This window comes from Cavia porcellus, unplaced genomic scaffold, assembly GCF_034190915.1.
Source record: "Cavia porcellus strain 051 isolate PalLab524CR breed Dunkin Hartley unplaced genomic scaffold, mCavPor4.1 scaffold_17, whole genome shotgun sequence".
Classification (NCBI taxonomy): domain Eukaryota; kingdom Metazoa; phylum Chordata; class Mammalia; order Rodentia; family Caviidae; genus Cavia; species Cavia porcellus.
Genome location: NW_026947500.1, coordinates 31911191 through 31931676, shown reverse-complemented (window position 1 = coordinate 31931676; position 20486 = coordinate 31911191). Strand labels below are relative to the sequence as shown.

The 20486-nt window shown below is 42.4% G+C and overlaps 1 protein-coding gene across 7 annotated transcripts in view; it reads right to left on the bottom strand.

Annotated features, from left to right (window-relative positions):
* Positions 1-20486, bottom strand: part of Kiaa1549l (KIAA1549 like) — a 254772-nt gene that overhangs the window by 78463 nt on the left and 155823 nt on the right. For all 7 annotated transcript variants that reach the window (XM_063227749.1, XM_063227751.1, XM_063227750.1 and 4 more), the window contains 5 exons: positions 20262-20481; positions 19284-19417; positions 12621-12783; positions 11067-11126; positions 5111-5262 (listed from right to left, as the gene is read on the bottom strand). In XM_063227749.1, coding sequence (XP_063083819.1) covers positions 5111-5262; positions 11067-11126; positions 12621-12783; positions 19284-19417; positions 20262-20481 — 729 coding nt within the window. The remainder of the gene's footprint in view (positions 1-5110; positions 5263-11066; positions 11127-12620; positions 12784-19283; positions 19418-20261; positions 20482-20486) is intronic.

Genomic DNA, 20486 nt, shown 5'->3' with positions numbered 1-20486 from the left:
TCTGCAAAGCACAGTTTGAAGCAGAAGGTGAAAACATGGAATAGGATGTTTCTCAGGCCCCACAGAGCTCTGGCCTCATTTGAAAGTAGGCTTCCACATTAATTCAGGGCACACTAGGTTATTCTCAAACAAGATTTTTAATTTCAAATGTCTGCTGTTGGCAGAAAGGAAAAAAGAAAATTAACCTACACATCTGCAATTCAAAAGATCACTGATAATACAACATTTTGAAACTCCAAGTTTGTCTTCCAAATACTACTGTATTTCTACTTTTTTATTATAAAAGTTAGACATATTTGGGAAGATCTGAAAATACAGAAAAGCATCAAGAAATGAAATAAACTAAAAATAATCTACAATGCTTTTATCATAGCTAAGTACTATTATTCTTTGGAATAGTTCCTGGTAGTGCTTGTTTTTTTTGTTTTGTTTTGTTTTGTTTTTTGGGGTTTTTTTGCCACAGAAACCTTTGAAGTTTTATAAAATTATTTCTCATACTGTCCATATAATATTGTACCTTGCTAAATGTGCTTTTACCTTTGAATGGCCTCAAACATTTCAAAAGCATAAATATTGATTTCCGTATGGTATTCAAACGTCTACTCCAAAAACTTATTTAACAAATGCTTTACTATTAAACATTGCTTCTAATTTTTCACTCCTATAATTAATAATGGATAAACATAAATGTAAAAGTTTAAACTTTCAACAACACTTATATAGTGTTCTACTATATCTATGCCTGGTAAACTTAACTATTCCTTTATTATATTGAGCATTTGGGCTTTGCTCTTATCATTAACAACTGATAAACATTACAGTATATAGTATTTTCCAAAATACAGATTTTTAGTTTCATAGACTATTAAAAGATGTTACAAAAATGTTTAAAGCAATTTTGTTCATAGTGGCAAAAAAAAAAAACCTCCTGAAAATTCAAAACACATTGAAAACAGTCTGCATAAATGAGTAATTGTCACACAATGAAATAATGCATAGTGAAAATGAATAAACTATGGCTATTTTGTATCAGTGTGGATCAATACAAAAGCCTGATGCTGAACAACAGAAATGAATCATAGATTATAAAATTCAAAACTGGCAAAACCACATGACATTATATAAGGATATACATATGGATGGTAAAACCTATACAGATTTAATACAAAATTTAGAACCATGCTCAACTCTGATGGGATGGGAAGAAATATAATCAAAGAAAACAACACAAAAAGCTCCTGGGGATAAGGTGGGGGTAACGTTCTTGTCCTTTGGGTTGGTTGTGGCTCCTTCTCATTAGGGAATTGGAAATCACATTTTTTTTTAATATTCTGTTGAATGTATGCAATATCTAATCATTGAAAAGGAGATATTAGTACAACACAATAAAAATGGGCAAAGATATCAAGAAATTAATAAAATATCTGAATATCCAGTAAGCACAACAAACATGCTAAACGGGGATATTTAAATTAAAATTATGTGACATCAACTGTCCACCTACCAGAAGGGCTAAAATAAGGACTGACAATACCGTATGTTTGTTGGTAAGTATGTGAAGCAAAGGGAACATCTCTGGTTGGCAGAGTGTAATGTAATATTGGGAAATGACCTGGTAGTGTTATGGAGCTAACATATACCAATCCTATGAACCAGATAGTCTCCTTCTATATATACAGGTGAGGTGAGAGCATGTAGCCCCATAGTGATCTATGCCAAAAAAAAAAAAAAAAAATGTGCATGGTATTCTTGTTTCAAAGCCACACATTAGAAATAACAAGAAGAGATAAGCTGGGAACAGTAGCACAGGTCTCGATTCTTAGGTACTCGGGAGGCTAAGGGAGTAGGATTACAAATTTGAGGCCAACCTGAACAACTGAGCAAGGCTTCGCCATACAAAACGAAACAAAACAAAATGACATAAATATAACTCAGTGGTAGAGTACTCCTGGATTCTTTGCTTAGTACCACATCAACAACAACAACAATAACAAAAACAATCAAAACAGCACTACAGTCACACAAGAGAATATTGTTAGCTTACTCAGCAATAAAAATGAATAAACCACTAAATAACACAACATAGATGAATCTCATCAACACTATAGTACTGAGCCATAAAATTTTTCTGTAAGAGTATATACTAAGTACCCCATATGTATGAAGTACTAGAACTTCAAAATCAAACTATGATTTGGAAGTACATGGAAATACGTTTTAGAACATATACAGATGTGTAGGGAAATGATATACATAATGAAATATAGATATTTCTATGAAGTAGAAACATAATATGTTAATTGTTAGTAGCTAGATAGTGAGTATACTGGTGTTTGCAGTATAATTTTTTCCAATTTTTCTGTGAGCTTGAAAATGTTCATAATAAAACAATGTACTATAGGAGTCTCACTGACATTTAAATTTGGAAACCATTATGCTGGATAAAATTAAGGAGATTTCTTTGTTTCAAGCATGTCTTAGAATTTGGTTATGCAGATATACTTTGGGAATCTTCAAGAAACACTTATAGGATGTGACCTCGCCCAAGTCAGGAACCTTAAAGACCCATTTTCTGTATATTCTCTGGAAAACATTGTACTTACCTTTGTCTTTTGTGTTTACCCCTATCTCCTCAAGAGGAATTTGTAACCATCTAAATGTTCTTGTCTAAACTACTCACTTGCACTCCAGAAAGTTCACAAGGGTTGTTCTGTTTGAAAGTGTTCATTCACCCATACTGACATCTGTGGCAGGTAACAAGGGCATCTAAGTGGCAGTTAAAACTTGCTTTATGTTGATTACAGATGCAGTCAAAAATTTAAAAATGTCTATGGGTCAGATGATGTCTTCTTAGGACTCAATTTTCCAATCAGATCAATTAGAGAACTACCTAAATATTCATGAAGGAAATTCATCTTTTAAAATTATTCACGCCCAGAAGAAAAGCCTCTGGGTAGAAGGAAGGTAGAAGCTATATAGGAAGATAGGGATATAGCCAGTGACACAGCGTTTGCTTGGGCAAGTTCAAGGTCCTGAGTTTGAATCCTGGTTGGTACCAAAAGATGAAGAAGAAGAAGAGGAGGAGAAAGAGGAAGAGAAACAAGAAAAAGCAGCAGCAGCAGCAGCAGCTACGCAGAGTGAATTTGGGGAGGGCAGGTTGAGCATGTTTTCCCTTACCCTAGTGCGAGAGGAGGCGGGAGAGTGCTAGCACAACCAGGAAGGGGTGAATCATCATTCAGATATCTACTGGCTTCACTCAATTTCAATTTAATAGCAAATTCTCCTTAGCATGCTTTTTCCAAAAGTGATGCCAGAGGCCATCTAAAGTCTCTGTAAAGTGGAGATTTATAAAAAGAAACCACTTGCTTCACTCTGACTCTCCAGGCAACTACATGAACAAGTGAACCGAGCACTCTGGAAAACAAAAATGAGAGAAAACATCTCTCTGGGCCTGTTTAGACATGCAGAATGTGTTGGTTTGCTCTGGGTTACAGGCAGCCGCAGAGTTGTAGAATGAGCCCTTTTTTCCCTTTCTGCTGGTGCAGACCCCTGTCATCTGAGCACCAGTGGCTTCCCTTCTGTCTTTTGGAGAAGTGTGAATTATAAGGCTTGCTTGGGATGCACAGAAGAGAAACGATAAACCCAGCAAATGAAATTACCCATCCCTTTACCTTGTGATGAAGCTGTACAGGCACTGCAAAGACTTTTGGAACCAAAGCAACATCCATTAGGACAAGGGACCAAATTCACAACTGTGAACTAAGGGGACCCAGAGTCTCCTGTCAGGGGCATGATGCTGACTCACACAAGGAGAGAATATGAGTTATTTGAGATTCCATGTGTGCTAGACATGATGGATTACCAATCAGAAGGTCACGTGCAGGGGTAGCCTGCTAGACTGTCCAATGAGGAAGACCATCCTCCAGGGGCAGCTACTGAATCCTTTGGCAATTAGCATAACGATAAGAGGTGGGTTCCCACTGGTGAAATATGTGGATTGGTTAGAATATGCAAGACACTCCCACTCTTGCTAGAACTGGGCAAGGTATCTAGGAAGGCTTAGAACTTTTCTGTGGGCATAGCTACTCCTTAATACCTTGAGGGCGTTCTCTCAGAAGTAAACCCAGAAAAGTGGTGAGTGTTTGAAGTCTGAGAGGGGTGAGAAACAGAGAGGAAAATGAGACGGTAATACACGGGTGGGAAGAGTCTATTAAGCCATTTACTGCACTGGGTGAATGGAACTGACTTTTCTGAAAGCCCTGAAAATGATCTTCAAGATACATTTCAGAATTTTCCTAGAGGAGAGGGGAGGAAGTGGGGGTATTTGTCCCCCCACCCACTGGTTAATTCCTAGACATTTCCAGGCAGCAAAACTTGGGCAAAGTGACTCCCAGTATTCCAAGCGCAGCCCTGCAGTACAGATTTGGGGTTGGTGTTGGAATTCCCGCTGGCATGCTTAGAAATGCTGGAGGGCATAGGTGGAGCAACACAAGTGCCTGCCCCATGCCCCTTTCTATTTTTTTTTTTTTATTTAAGAGGAAAAAGAGAAAAACACAAAACAAACCAAAGCGGTGTAAGGGTACACGTAATACAGAACTACAAAAAAAAACAAAACAAACAAACAAACAAACAAAAAACATAACAGTAAGAAATCACCTGTTAGTAGATTACATATTATCATCTTGAAAATAGTTCCTCAAATCACAGTATCAAAGAATACAAGGTGGACATTCAAACAGGGAGACTGCAAACAGCTGTGTTCAATGATCCAAAAACATTGATATAGTCAGCTATTTAACACCCCTAAACACATTTGCTGTTATATCCGTTTCTAAATCACTACATGGTCACAGGTCCACTACAAGCTTGAAGGGATCTGTGCTTTAATAGACTAAATATGAACAGAACAACTTTTCATTTTATAAACCTTTACATGTGTGCAGAATCTGTTCAGTAACCTCCTTTCTTACTGATCATAGAGGAGGCTGGAACTGACCCTAACCCGTGGAAACCTCAGAGCTGTGCTGATAATATGGCTTATTCAGTGGCAGCCAAGATGCTCCCCCATAACACAAGAAAATGCACCCACAGTGGCACCGCACACACCTACCTGCACAGTGTAACTTCCCAGGGTGGTGGCCCGTTTAAACCTCCGGCCTTGTTGCTGGGACATCATGAACAGCTGGGCGAGGCGCTGCTCCATGACTCGGGCAAAGCTCTGGTTGTGCAGGCCCACAAGCGAGTTGTCCACACCCTGCAGCACTACAGGTGCAGAAGGCAGAAGGGATCTCAATGGCCAGACTCCTTGTTGACTCAGTGACAGTAACCACCACCTTCCCTGTGTGCCCACTAAGGACCACTGCCCTGCCTCCTGTCAGGCTTAGGTGTCCTTACCTCACTTCACCTTCACAACAGCCCAGGAGCTAGGAATCCCCATCTACAGGTTCCAGGTGTAGAAAGGCTTCAGTGACTTTTCTAAGAGTCAGAGTGTAAACCCAAGCCTGTGTAACTCCAAAGGCAGGGCGCTTCCCTTTATGAGCTGTGACCTCTCTAACACTGCTCTATCAAAGCTGAAGTTTTGCTAGGATGATCCCTGCTGCTAAAAGTCCACATGGGAACACAGCAGAGCTGCAGGAACAGTAAACTGGCTGGTTCTCACTCCAAAGCAATGGCTGAGGGTTACACTGACTGCAGTTTTCTTTCTGAACAGCTTAGCTGAGGAGTCTCAGCTACATCTGACAACTCAGTGTCTTGTGTCTCAGCAAACTGTTCTGCTCAGTGTCATCTCTTCCTCTTCTGCAGCGTTCTTTTGGTGCCCACTCCTAAAGGTGTGCAGGGACCCTCAGGTCCTCTCTCCCTGAAGAGTAGGATCAGCTTAATGAAAAGAGTGGGCTTGCTGTGAGCTCTGGCCCTTGCCAGCCCTGGGGCTTTTGGCAAACCACCGGCCACCCCTGAGTCCAAGTCCTCTGTAAAAAGGCAGTAAGACTAGATATCACGGTGAACATTTCCGACGGTCTCCAGGTGATATAAAGCAACTCGGCACTGTGCCTAGTGCATGGAAGGTAAATGTGGTTGCTTTCTTTCCCATCCCTCCCCCACTGCTAGGCTTCAGGGAATCTGGAATCCACATTAAGGCACTGATCTGGAGCTTCCAGCCAGGGCCAGTCCATGTTGGAGGGTTTAAGGAGCTCTAGAGCCAGTCTAGCTGTGGTCACTTTCCATGGAGGAAACTACCTTTTCCTATCTACCCCTAAGTCTAGCCCTTGTGCCTTGTTCCTTGGGAAACACATATTTACTGCTTCCAAACAGAATTACATCAAAATTTTAAGCATTAAAAAAATGACAACCACTTTCTTCAAGAGACCAAAACTTACAAGGGCAGGAATGCAAAAGAAAAGCTTTCATTTAATAGAGTTTGTTCTACCACCAGTCCAGCCGAGGATCACTGGTGCCGCTGTTTCACCAGGGTATGGAAATTGCCTGGGTGTGAAGAGCGTGCTGTCTTTATGGTATCCTGTGCAGCAGGGTGCTGCCCATAACCAGCACTAATGACCACATTGTACACAGGGCCAGACCAAGCAGCCTAGCACAATGAGCTATGAGAATGATGTTGAAACCGATCAAGAGAGAAGTAAAACCCACAGCTGGGTTTTTGAAACTACTTCTTTGGAGTTATAAATGTCAAATAATCCCCCTGGAGGGAATAAAGTGGCTCTTTCTAGGATCCTTGTGAAAGATTCCTGAGTTATCCATCAGCTGAAATCCCTGCAAAAAAGACAAAGCACTGCTGCTTCACTGGGTCAGGTGGCTGAATGGAACATTTGTGTCGCCCAGGTGCCTGGAGGACAGAAAATCCCACTTCTAATAAAATTATAGGCCAATTTGTTGAAATGTTATATCTAACCTGGCCCCTTTTGACAAGTGGATGAAACTGAGAAGGGGACACACGATAGTCAAGGGACATCCTCATGGATTATTTTATGGGACTCTCAGCTACTACGCAAAGGTAGACTTTCTATAAAGGCAACAGTTAAGCTGCGTGTGGTGGTGCACACCTGTAATCCCACCCACATGGGAGGCTGAGCATGAAGATTCAAGCCTGAGCAGATCAATGAGCCCCATCTCAAAATGAAAAATAGAAAGGTCTGGGGATGCGCTCAGTAGCACAGAACCTTTGGGTTCCATCGCCAGCATCAATCAATTGATCAACCAATGAATCAATCAGAAAGAGGCAATGCTCCAAAGCTTTTAGGTGATAAGAGAAGTTCTGGGAATAGAAAATGCTATGCACGTGGTTTAGTGTTGTAAATATTTCTTATGTCACTGAATTGTGCAACAAAATGGTAAATCTTATACATGTATTTTATAATAAAAAAAATTGGGGGGTGTGCCTCCAGGCAAATGTAGGAGAGCACAGGAATGCCCAGGGATGTAAGAATCAACCCTGCATGGTCCTCACACGCTGCCTTGCAGCTCTGTGAGGAAAGCAGATCCTTGCCAGGAAGCCACTGAGGAAGCTGGGGTTGGAGGCGTGGCACGGGTTTGAGTCCTGACTCCCCCTTCCTGGACATTCTTCGATAAGTCACTTATTTTCTCTGGGTTGCAGTTCTTCATCTGAATACTATCTGCTCCCGACATTATATCATTTGTACAGAACAGATAATTCAATAAAAAAGGCTTCTGGCACAGTGGTACAGAGCACATGAAAGGAGGTCAATAATTTATAGTGAGCTGCATGCACTGGCATATATCTGTCACTTTAGTAATCAGGAGGTTGAGGCAGAAGAATCTCCATGAGATGAAGGCCAGTCTGACTGCACAGAAAGACCCTGTCTCAAAAACAAAACACCAATCGGAGTTGTCCAGTGCACTGCTCCTTTGCTAGACACATTCTTATCAGAAGAAGGAGTAACATGGAAGATATGGATCCCAGCACCTGGCTTCTCTCCCTTCCCCTGAGAACTGTGGCAGGCTTTGGCCTCCATGGCCCTCTGCCCACCAAGGGGCCAAGAGTGTGGACCCACATCCTTCATGTGACATAGACACTCCAGCCCCAGCAACTCTGCCAGGGCCCTGCACCCACCCTCAGCCACCACTCATTCAGCCTGCAAGAGGGGCTCAGGTCCTGAGCTTTATCCAGAAGATGGGATGACTTTGTATCACAGTTGTCTTACTCCTCTTTACCTACAATCACACTGGCTTTACAAGTCACACAATCAGGACTGGTCCAGCGCACTGCACTCTGGCTAGATTGTTTTGTTTGTGGTTGAATCTCACACATTCAGAGCTGGATGATTTGTGCTTAGCTAAAACCTTTCCCTCCTTTAAAGGTCAGAGTATAGAGCTCACAGAGCCTGAGTGAACTGCTCAAGGATACCCAGCGTACTTAATCACAGAGTCAACACCAGGAAATCCATGCCTTACTATGTCTGGGTATTTCATCTCTGGTGAGTGAAATAAAGATTCATCAACCCAAAGCAGGCTCTTATCTCTTTTTGGGCAAATTGGGATATTGCTATCTTGCCTCATATATACAAATGTAACTGTAGGGTCGTGGAAGCCAGGAAGCCCCCAGATTCTTTGCAAAGAGAGACTACAGGAACGTGGCATGGTGCACACCTGCAATCCCAGCACTCTAAGAAGCAGAGGCAGGAGAAGCGTCAGTGGGAGCTCAGCATGGGAAACTTAGCAACTTAAGGAGGCACTGTCTCAAAACAAAAATTAAAAATGAGTCAGGGATGTTGTTCAGCACAAAGGCTCTGATTCAGTTCCCAATACTACAAAAGGAGGGGACGAGGGCCACAGAGGTCACCCCAAACCAGTGATTTTTCCATAGAGAGATCCATCCTCTGGGAGAGGATAAATGTACAGTGTGTAAAAAGAAAAGTACTATAATTTAGTTGGAAAACAGCTAAAAACATGTGGGATTTTAAGTACAAACTGCAGAAAGAGAAGTTTCTTCAAGTCCTCTTTGCGATGAGCAATGAGCAGAAGAGAGGCTATGACAGCTGTCGGAGACTAACAGCTTAATGAAGCTGTCTCATCTCTCAGCTCCCCGTCCCCGGTCCCCAGCCCCTCTTCGAAGGATGGAGCAGCCTGTGGTGGCTGCCTACACGTTCAGAAAGTGGCCACAGGCCCAAGGGGAGGTGGTGGGGGGACCCTGAAACCTGGCTCCGGCCTGTCTCAAGTACTAAGCAATTGATCCTGAGCAGCCCCAACACTGTGATGGCGGCCACCCCACTCTACTCTCCAAGTGCGGACTCAGCATAATGAATGCGGGTTACATAAGTGAGCGGGCAGGTGGGAGGGGGGGCCCAGAGGAGCCCTGGAAACAGGACAATGTGCAGAGCTTTCTCTTACAGTGATCTCACTCAAACGAAGGCAGGGGAGGACACTAGGAAATCAGGAGGGGACAATGGCGCACTAGCAGTCAAGGACAGCGGGTGTTTAAGAGGGAAGTGTAATGTGCAAAGGGAAACTTCAGAGTTTAAAGGAGGGAGAGGTATCTGCCGGTGAAGAAGCAAGGTTCCTTGAGGAAAAAAGACGACTTTGAATGTTACATAACCCACTGGCTGGGTTAGCACTGTCTCTGTCTCTCTCGGGCATAAACCTAGATAGGCTGGTTTTAAATTTTAGTTTTAAATTGTGTCTTTAGCTTGCCTTCTTCGCAGGTAAAATAAGCTCTGCATAGCAAGGGCTCTGCAGGGGAGGGAAAAATTCAATTTTCCACAATTTAGAAGAGATTCTCCAGCAAGCTTTGTCTGGCGGGCACCCATGGTTCTTACTTGATATTTCAGGCAGCAGGTCATCTGCCACTTGTTTGGGACAGAAAGGGAGGGAGGAATGGGGCAGGGAATAAGGGCATTTGAGACTAGCCTGCTTGCCCAGGCACAGCTTCCATCTCTGGAAGGCCCTTCCGCCCTCCTTATGACGGACTGATTGTGTCCCCCAAATTCTTCTGTCGAAGCCCCAACCCTCCCGTTCCTCAGAGTGTGACTGCCTTCAGAGACAGGATGTTTGAGGAAGCAGAGAAGTTGCAATGAGATGATTATGTGGGCCCTCACCCAACATGCCATGAGGACCCCGACAGGCCATGGGAAGAGAGTGAGGACCCTCTCCAAGCCAGGACAGGAACCCAAAGAAACAATCTGTAGGCACCTTGCTCTCAGATCCCAGTCACCAGAACTGTCAGGAAGCAACTCCCAGGAGTTTAAGCCTCCAGCCCAGGCTGCAGACTCACAGAGTCCCCCAGCCACCCTGCTCCTCTCCTTGGTCACTTTTCCTCCTACAAATGTCTATCCTCTCCTTCTGTACCTAATCCCTGTTTTTCTCACTTTTAGAGCCACTGTCTGGCTTTTGAAAAAATATACACAGAACATTTTTGTATGTTTCACAAAGTTCAGTTGCAAAATATCAAGGATAAAAAGGAACCATCACCCCAACCCTCTTGTTCTTCGCCACTCTCCCCATGAGAGTCGCAGGGATCAGTGTGGGGGTGGGACTAGAGCTAGGGGGATGGAGACACGTTCCTCTGACTGGCACTGGCTTTTGCAGGACAATGCAGAAAAGTCTGCCATCTGGAAACATAATTCTTCACAGCTCGGGACTGTCCTTTCTGATTATAAGTTCAGTTTTTTGCAAGAGGACACTGCTGGGTGGGAATTTTAAAGGCAGCAGTTGTAGCCAGACATGGTGGCACACGCTTTAACCCCAATGCTCTGGGAGGCTGAGGCATGAGATTGCATGTCTGAGCCTTGACCAATCTAGCAAGAGTTTGTCTCAAAATGAAAAATAAAAGTTAGGGTTGTAGCTTAGTGCAAAGGCGCTGGGTTCAATCCCAAGTATCACAAGAAAAAAAATAGTAGCACTTTTGAATCAGTTATCTAATAATCACCTTCAGTGTGATTTCTTTTCTTAGCTGAATCCACTCACTTCTGGTCCTATAAAAAGAACTCCTTGACTTATAAGACAGATCAAAGAGAAGTACCCCCCAATCACTGAAAGGAATACATACCGTTTTAAACAAAATAAGCTGCTTATAAAAGAGGCAGAAAATAAGAGATTACCTGTAATTACCCAATAGTCTCTGGTTGTTTCTGATATATCAAGATTGGGATATTCCAGTGCTAAAAGGAACAAGAGACACATCAAATTACTTTTATAGGTTTTATATGTAAATATTATCATTAACTGGAACATGGAATTAATTGACAAATTGGCAAGCAGCTAAATCCTTCTTTGTCATGCTTAGGAACTTTGTAAGATAAAGTCAAACTATCTTGCTGTTCAGAAACCTGAAAACTCAGTAAAAGGTCAACCTTCTGATGAAGGACTGTTGGGGTCTATGGATTTCTGCTCTTTCAGGTTTTCCACCCAAACCCTCTTAAATAGAAAGAACCTCATCAAAACGCAGGCCTCCAACCTGTCTTAGCTGGAGCTTTGTCTTTAAAAATTATCCAACCATCATTAAAGTCATTAGAAATGATTAACTCAATGACAATGGATTTTTCCAATGTCAAGGGCTTAAGTTTAGCAGTCAAATGATTGTAACAATATGTCTCATTTGCTTTACAAGGAGGGTGACCGTGAGAAGTAACACATGTCAGAGACTTGGGATGGTGCCTGGTATATAGTAAGTGCTCAATAAATCTAAGCCATGGTTATCATCAGACTATCACAAGATGAAAAAGCAAATAAATTCTGCACGTTTCCATGTGAGATAATGCCATTGTTTTATGACCTCATCTTTTCCGTAAAACCCAAAGTCATCTTTCCTTACGAGATGGAAGTCTCCAACAAATTGCCAATAAATATTCAAAAAACTCCCAGTAGTAATATGTGCTAAGTACCCCATTTCTATAGATCGGCTCATTTATTTATAGCATCAAAAACAACCGTAGAAGGAAATTATGAAACAATTTTGCTAATGTGTGTTTTTTAAAAAAAATCTTGCCCAGGGACTTTGTAAAATGTAAGATTGATTAAATTGAGGAATATAAACCTTTGCCTCCTTTGGCTACCAAGTAAGCATTTGGGAACAAAAAGTAGGCTGCATTGTCTTAGAGGTCCATGCCTGCTGCATGGTAATGAGGATTATGTAACAGGAGCCTTGGGGAGAAATGAGGAGGCCACAGACTATGCGGACTTCATCAAGTATAGTCACGACGCCGACTGCAAATGGGCTGCACCGTGGTATCTATAGCCGGCAGGGCAGGAAGGCCTGGGAACATTGGCTGACAGCAGGAATGGCAGAAAACCTTAGCAGCCTAGATCGTGCCCAGGGAGATGCCCTCATGGGCAGCACTATGGGCTCAGAAGGCAGATTGCTGGGGTTCACACCCCAGGTCCCCTGTCCCACTGGTAGTAGGACAGTGGTTATCTTGTGAACCCTAACTTTTTTCATCTAATTTTGCGCCCATCTTCTAGGATGGCTGTGAGGACTCAATGAGATGAGACAGGAGACGGATAAAGTTACCTCACAAGTGCTTTCTACCAACCTGCAATACGCTTCTCATCCATTCAACCCCCAGGGAGCACACTTCAGCTGTCACTTCATTGTAACAGGGGTGGCAAGTGGCCTGGGACCAGAGAGCTCCACTTAGCCACAGGGACGTACTCACGTTCGGCAATGGTGAGCGGCGGGTAGGTGAGGTAGAATCCCACCAGCTCGGCAGAGAGCTGGCTGAGGAGGCTGCTGGCCACGGTGCCATTGAGGAACGCGCTGTGGTTGCCCACGACGTACACCAGGGTGACGGCCTGGGAGGCGTTGGACGTGCTCACGATCTGAGTGGACACAGGAGGAGAGGGGAGGGAGACTTGCCAATAAAGAGGCTGGGAGAGGCGAAGTCTAAGCAGAAGTTGAGGGTAGGAATAGAAGGGTGGTTGGGACAAAACAGCAAGGAAGAGACGGGATAACCATGGCCATCATTTCCTGCTCGCCCGCTACGGGTCAGGCTCTGTGCTAAGTACACAGCTCCTCATTTAATCCTAGATCGTATGTCCGGCTATGACCCCAATTTACAGATGAGGAAACTGAGGCCCAGAGTGACGGAGGGATCTGTCCAAGGTCAGACAGCTCAAAAGTGACAGGTGGGATTTGAACCAGGTTTCAGGTTCCTAACCACCAGTCTCTCTCTGGGGGATAACCTGTTTCAAGGAACTTTTATGATTTTGAAAACATAAAACTGAGCATAGGAATATTAAGTTAATGAGGACTCAATGACTCAAAAGCACCAAGTCAAACTCTTAAGTAATTTTAAAGCAGCAATACAGAGTGGACAGAACTGATCTTCTGCCTTATGGCAGGGAAGAGAACCTGTGGATAAGTGGAATTCCGAATACAAAATATGTTTTCTGGAGAAAAATTACATTTGCTATTAATTCTATTAATTCCAGATAGAACATGTTTTAAAAATTCTAGGAGGTGACATGGTTTTCTTCACACATTTTGTCTAATTCCATTCTTTAGTTACGGGAAAATGAGGTTTTCTGGGTCAGTGTATGGACAAAAATATCCCCCAGATGAGATTTGAAGAACACACGCTGGAGGAAGTCATTGCCTTGGTGAGCTATTTTTGCAAGATTCTGCATTTTCCCTCTCCTCTATCCCAGATTCACTTGTCGCCCACTCTGCTGCATGTCCTGTGGGCAGAGCATGGGGCCAGCCATCCCATGGGTGCTTTCCTGCTGCTTCAGTTAAGGATGGATCAGCGGACAGAGCTGGGGCAGGAGGGAGACCAGGAGGTTGGAACCAGGTCTGCCTCCCTGCACAGTTCCACAAGAGGCTGGCTTTCACCAAACTCCCCTCAAATTACCTTCCTTTGAGAGCGTCCTGTCTTTCCAGCGGGAGGCTGACTGCCCCCTCACCCCAGACTGTCGCCATCAAAATCTCATTCTCCAACACCCCTCTCAAACCTGACTGGGAAGTAGGCTTTGGAGAACAGCTTCTTCACTCTGTTTCTCACTTTTCCCCACATGTGGACGCGCTCTTCCGCTTCTCTAACCCAGAGCCACAATGATAGGAATGATAAACAGAATCAGCCTTCCTGCAAGGCTTTCTCTCCTCTCTGGAAGTACTGTTGGAATGCGGCTTAGCTGCAGGGGCTCAGGGCTCTGTCCCAAGGCACCAAGGAGAAGGGCACTTGTATCTGAATAATTCAAAAGGCCTCACCATCCTTCCACCTGAAAAATAATAACTAAATAGTAGCTTAAAAAGATATCTTTTCAGGAGGATTGAAGATATGACTCTATGAAAGAGCACTGCCTTATACATGAAAGACTCAGCCTTCCATACCCAACAATGCGAAGTAATAAACTTTTCAAGCTTTATCTGTTGTGAATGTTCTATTTTTTTGAACCATCAATAAAACTAAATCTCTCTGGATCTCCAAAAAGCCTGTAAAGCTTGCAGTATGAATTCCTCTGTAGATAACACATTTGGCCACATAAATGATACTTTTCATTGTGGCAAAATACATGAAACAAAATTTACTGTCTGAGCCATTTTTAGGTATGCAGTTTTGTGACATAAAGCACATTTGCACCATTATGTGGCCATCACCAACATTCACCCTCAGAATTTTTCATGCTCCCAAACTCTATCTGTATCCATTAGAGACCTCCTAGGGTCTCCTTCCCCCAAAACCCTAGCAACCACCACTCTACTTTCTAGACGATTCTTACGAAAGAAGTCACTTTTTCTAAATTCAGTACTGATGACTGAACCCACTTTTTTTTTTAAATTCAGTACTGATGACTGAGTTAAACTCCTAGCCCTTTTATTTTTTAATTTTGAGCCTGTTAAGTCCTCAAGTTGCCCAGGCTGGGCTCAAACTTGTGATCACTTGCCTCAGGCTCCCAGGGAGCTGGGAGTACAGGTGTGTCCCAGCAAGCCTGGCTGAGACCACTTATTAATTGCACAACTCATATGTTTTAAGAGCAAGAAGACAGTATTTGTCCCTTTGGGACAGGTTTTTTTCACTTCGCAAAGTGTCCTCATTCCCGTTGTAGCGTGAGTCAGAATTGCCTTTCTTTTTAAAGATTGGACAATATTCCCTGCATCTCTGCACATTTGTTTACTCATTCACACACTGATGGGTCCCAGGGCTGCTTTTACCTTTTGGCTGTTGTAAACAATGCTGCCATGAGTGTGGGTCTATAAATACCTGTTTGAGTTCTGGGTTTCAACTGTGTTTGATACCTGTTCAGAAACAGAATTGCTGTGTCCTAAGGTAATTCTATGTCTAACTTTTTGAGGAACCATCATGCTGCTTTCCATAGTGGCTGCACCATTTGACATTCCTCCAGCAGGGCACAAGGATTCTAATTCACGCTCTCACCACCATCCTGGTTTACGTTTTGTTTTGTTTTTGAGAATGGCCATCTTAATGAATTGAAGTGGTATTATGTTTTTTATTTATATTGTTTTACTGATTACTAGTATAAATCAACTTTTCACATTCTTATTGGTTATATATATTTTTGGAGAAATGTCCACTCAACTCCTTTGTCAACTTCTAATTATGGCTTGCTTTTTAATTCTTGAGCTGCAAGAGTTCTTTATATGTTTTGGACATTAACTGCGTATCAGTGATTTATATATATTTTTATCCATTCAGTAGCTTTTGCTGATTTCACTTTGCTGATACTGTGTTTTATTGGACAAAAGTTTTTAATTTTAATGAAGTCCGACATTTAGTTTCCTCTTGTTGCTTGTGCAATTCTTCCCGTCATAGCCAATGAATTGGCAAATCTAACAAATTGAAATTTTGTTCTATTCTAAGAGTCCTATAGTTTTAGTCCTTGATCTATTTGGAGTTAATTTTGGTAGATGATGTTAAATAAGGGTCCAGCTGCATTCTTTTGCATGTGGCCGTCCAGTGCTCCCAATTTGTTTAAAAGACTTTCTTCTCCCATTGGATAGCTTTGGCACGATTATCACATGACCACCTCAAACATGGTTTAGTTCTGGGCTCTGTGTTCTCTTCCACTGGCCTGTATGTCCAGCTATTGTGTGCATTATGCTGATGGTCATAGCCTTGTATTCAACTTTGAAATCAGAAAGAGCAAAACCAAGATTGCTTTGGTTGAAGGTCTCTTGAGGTTCCATTTGAATTTTAAAATGAATTTATCTATTTCTGAAAAAAATCCAGATGTTTCAGTGATTTTGATAGTGATAGCATTAAATTTGCAGATTGCATTGGGTAGTACTGACACCTTAACCATCTTAAGTCTCCAATCCATAAACACAGCCTGTGTCTGCATTTACTTTTATCTTATTTAATATACTCAGCTTTTGTAGCTAAGAAAATTGATCATTCTTGGTGGCTATGCCAGCTCTAACAATACCAGGTCCATAGGCCTGAGATCAAGTGCACAGCGCTGGTCCCTGAAAGTCATACCTTATCCCCCAACAGAAAGAGCCCCTGCTGGGGGCACTTTTCTGTTGTCCCTTTATTGTTGGGTGCCACTGAGTCCACTTCATTCAAGCTATATTCATTTAGCTAACTAGACCTACAGGCATTGGGAGTCCAGCACTGTTAGTTTATGTGTCTAATGTCCATTCTCCTCTCTTCTATGACAGCACCAGTTTTCTCTGGGAAGTCACCTCTCTTCTCCTATCTGTCCATGCACTTTGGATGGGGCTGCCCCTCCGAAGCTCCAGAAGGGGTCATCTGAGCTAGCACTAGCATTGAATGGTACATGTCATCTCTTTGGCCACCATTACTGATCCACAAATGGGCACTGGAGGCCCCATGAGAGCCAATCCCAGAATTCTGACAGATGACCCAAGACAGGTACTTTGGTTCCACAAAACTATACACAGAAAGGATGAGGCAAACCTGGAAGTGCCAGGGTCACCTGTTGGAGCTGAGGATGATCCCAGCTCAGAGCAAAGCAAGCTAAGAAATGAAAAGAAAACTTTGTAGAAAAATCACTGAAGCACCTGGATTCAGCTGTACTTAAAGCAAATAATCTGTGAACTCTTCAGCTACAGGAGCCAATAACTTCCTTTTTTTATTGCAACCAATGTAGTCCTGAAACAACTATAACCCAGCATCTAATGTCAAGGCTATGCAAGTTTTTTCCTTAAGTCACTTTCTTAATGATTCTCTGAGTTAATAAGTGAATGAATGAATGAATCATATGATGAATTATTCATTCTTATTCCACAAAGGATTTGAAGTACTTTACAAACTGATTCAATAAAAATTATATTATATATTTGTATTTCTGCATTATATACAATAAAAATGAAAAGTTATTGTACGACCAGGTCCTACAAACACAGAAAACTAGGTGTTACGGTTTGTGTCTAGATGTCCCTTCAAAGGCTCGTGTGGTCATGGGCTTTTTCAGAGGCGGCTGAATCTAGAGTGTGTGATGCTGGAATTAATGGTGTGTGATTAGTAGATCAGGTCGCTGATTGGTTTGGCATAGTTCTGGCTGGGATTAAGGATGTGAGTGCTGCACTTGCCCTAGGACTGGAAGCATACATACAATATAAGGGACAGAAAGAGTTTTGTCTCATTGTTGTTGCTTTGTTACCTTCTGGTCACCACAAACTGGTCCCCCTTGGCGGTTTTGCTGTCTTCCATGACCATGAATTATTATCCCTTTCTTATGTGCCACCCTGTCTTGGAGTCAACTGACTATAGGCTGAAACCTCTGCAAACTGTGAGCTAAATAAGCCTTTCCCCCTTTAAGTGTTGGGTATTTTGTCCCAGCAACAAGAAAAGTAACTAAGACAGAAGGGAATGGTTCGTATGGAGTGATATATGTCTGAGATAGGGGCCAAGAGGGTTGCTGAAACCAAGGAACAAATTTTGGGCTTCATGTCAGTAAAGGCTCAAAATGAAATGATGTTAATAAAATAATTCATCCAATTTGCCATTAGTTTCAAGAGCTTTCAATATGTTCAAGAGCATCTAAAATCAATTTAGATATGATGCTCAAATCACCTCTTATAGTCTTTTCCAAGGAATGTTTGTGACTTAATTAACGAAATTTCCTCTAAAGGTCCATAACTAGTACACAAAAAGAGGCTTCGTAAGGCCAAGGGCAGCTTACTCCTCTGGTGTCCCTTTCACTGCCTGATAAGTAGCAGGCACTCAATAAGTCTGTGCTTCCTGAATACAATTAAAATAGGTTCTGTTGCCAAGATCAAACAAGGCTCATGCACCTATGAGGATCAGAGAAAAAGATTCCCACAAGAGAGCTGATTCACATTCACACTCCTTACATAAATCTTAAGTCAGTGACACATTTTTAGATCTTAGTCTAATGGGAACCAAATCATGAGGAGATACTTCCCTATACAAGCTGGGCGAGTCTAGGAAAGGAGAACTGTTTATTCAAATTAAATTATATGCTTTCTACATCGTACTGGCTTTGCTGATAATTCATTTGTGCTAAATGTCAATTTCAAAAGCACTGGGTCTAATTGTAAAGGCTTTATAGTTCAGTAGCCAAAACAGGGACACTGAACAGTAGAGTTAATTAGAGAAATCTTGAGGGTTGGGTGAATATGATTAAGAAGCATCTTTTCTTAGTGGGTTGATATCTACATAACTGCAAAAATCGGGTCTGACAAAGACTGTTGGTGGTGCGTATCCCATTATCCAGGTAGCTGAGCTCTGTGGGGCACCCGAGGTGGGGTTTCTCTGCGAAAGAACTCATGTGCTTTCCAAAATTTCCTGGAGGACCCCCTATCTGTGTTGTGTCAATAGGGAGCTTAGTGCAGAAGAGGATGGACTTTGAGTTCAAGTCCTTGTCCCATTCTTTTCCAACTGTGTGACCTCCTGTAAGTTGTATAAACTCTCTGTCAGTTCTCTCTTGAAGAAAATGGGGTTAAAAATATCTCAGGAAGATGGCTTAAGTATTATGTAGTATACATATGTAGTAAAATATTTGCAAAACACCTAACACAATTCTTGGCATATAGTAAGCCCTCAATAATGTGTGTGTGTGTGTGTGTGTTCATATGTATAACTGGAATTAGCCCACTGTGAAGTCTTGATAAGTTAGCTGTTTAGAATTGGTTCAATTTTTAAAAAATAATACCTGGCTTATAAAAGTCTAAGGAAGAATGAGAAAATAAATATAAAACTCCAAACCACAAAAGTTGGCAGTGACACAGCATCCCTCCTGTCACAGCCCCACCCCAGATATCTTCACCAGTGCCACAACTTTGGTGCTTTATCACCTACCCAAAGCACAAAGTTACATTTACACAAGGCAGCCTTGAAATGGGGGCGGGAGATCCAAAGTCCCCTCCTCCCTACCTGAACCTTCAGGTTGCTTCTGGTGTTGAGCACTTTTCTCTCCGCATCCTGAAATGCCTTCTGCAGCCTCTGCTCCATTGTCTGAGCAAACTTACAGGACTGTATGTTGTCTGATTGGCTCACAAACTGTAGCACTAGAGTGATAAGAATCATACACAGCATTTGCCAAAGCTCTGTAGCTTAGTTCCTTAGATTTAATAGCAGTTTTGATATAAAGCAGCATGACTTTAGGTTAGAGAAATTAGGCAAATAAACAATTAAGACCAGACGGGTTTGATTATAGGTTTGAAATTGACCCTGAACAGGATCAATATCAGAGAAAAATCAAAACCATGACCCAACATGAGATTTCCTCCACTGTAGATGATTTTGTGATTTTATTGAATCAAAATAAGCAGGCATCTGCTCAAAGACTGACAAATAATAACTTAAGAAAGATCGTGCCTTCTGTTTTTTTTTTTTTTTTTTTTGGAAGGGGGGAAAAAATCAATTGACCTCCATTACTAACTGATTGTATGTTTCCATCTCAATGATTTCTCCACTCTGTGGTTTATACACTCTGCAAATCAGAAATCACTAGGGAGACTAAAAGAAAGAGTCTAGGGCTTAAGCACAGAGGTTTGGATTCAGTGATGTCTGGGACCTCTTGCTCCAAACCATAGATTTTATGGATCCTCAACTGTTACTAGCATCCTCTGGAAATACAGGGGGAAAATACAATGCTAAGTGTTCGTATGCACTAATTATATAAACAGGGAGGAAAATCTCTGTGATGGAACAGTTCTAATACACTCAGGATTAGAACAGTTGAGGCTGATGTGCAGGGAACTTGGATATTTGATTGGAGTTCTCTGAAGAAGATACACAGGGACTTCCAGTGTGACAGAGCACTTAGCAATGAGCAGGAGAAGCAGGCATCCACGCAGTACTGCCCCAGCCCCACATTGCACAGGAGTCCTTCCCTTCGGAGTTACTTGCCTGTTTTCAGCTGGAAGTAGCCTGCAGGCTGGGGTTTCCACGGAGAGGCAAGGACTGCCACAGACTGTAAGTTTGGGGTGTGCTGCTTCAGATCTGCAGTGACATTGCTGACTCCGTAAACCCCCAGCGTTTCCATCACAACAGCAGGCCAGTACACCAGCCTCCCTTTGGTAGCATAATAACCAACCGAGACGTTATGAGAATGTTCCAGAATGTCCACCTACA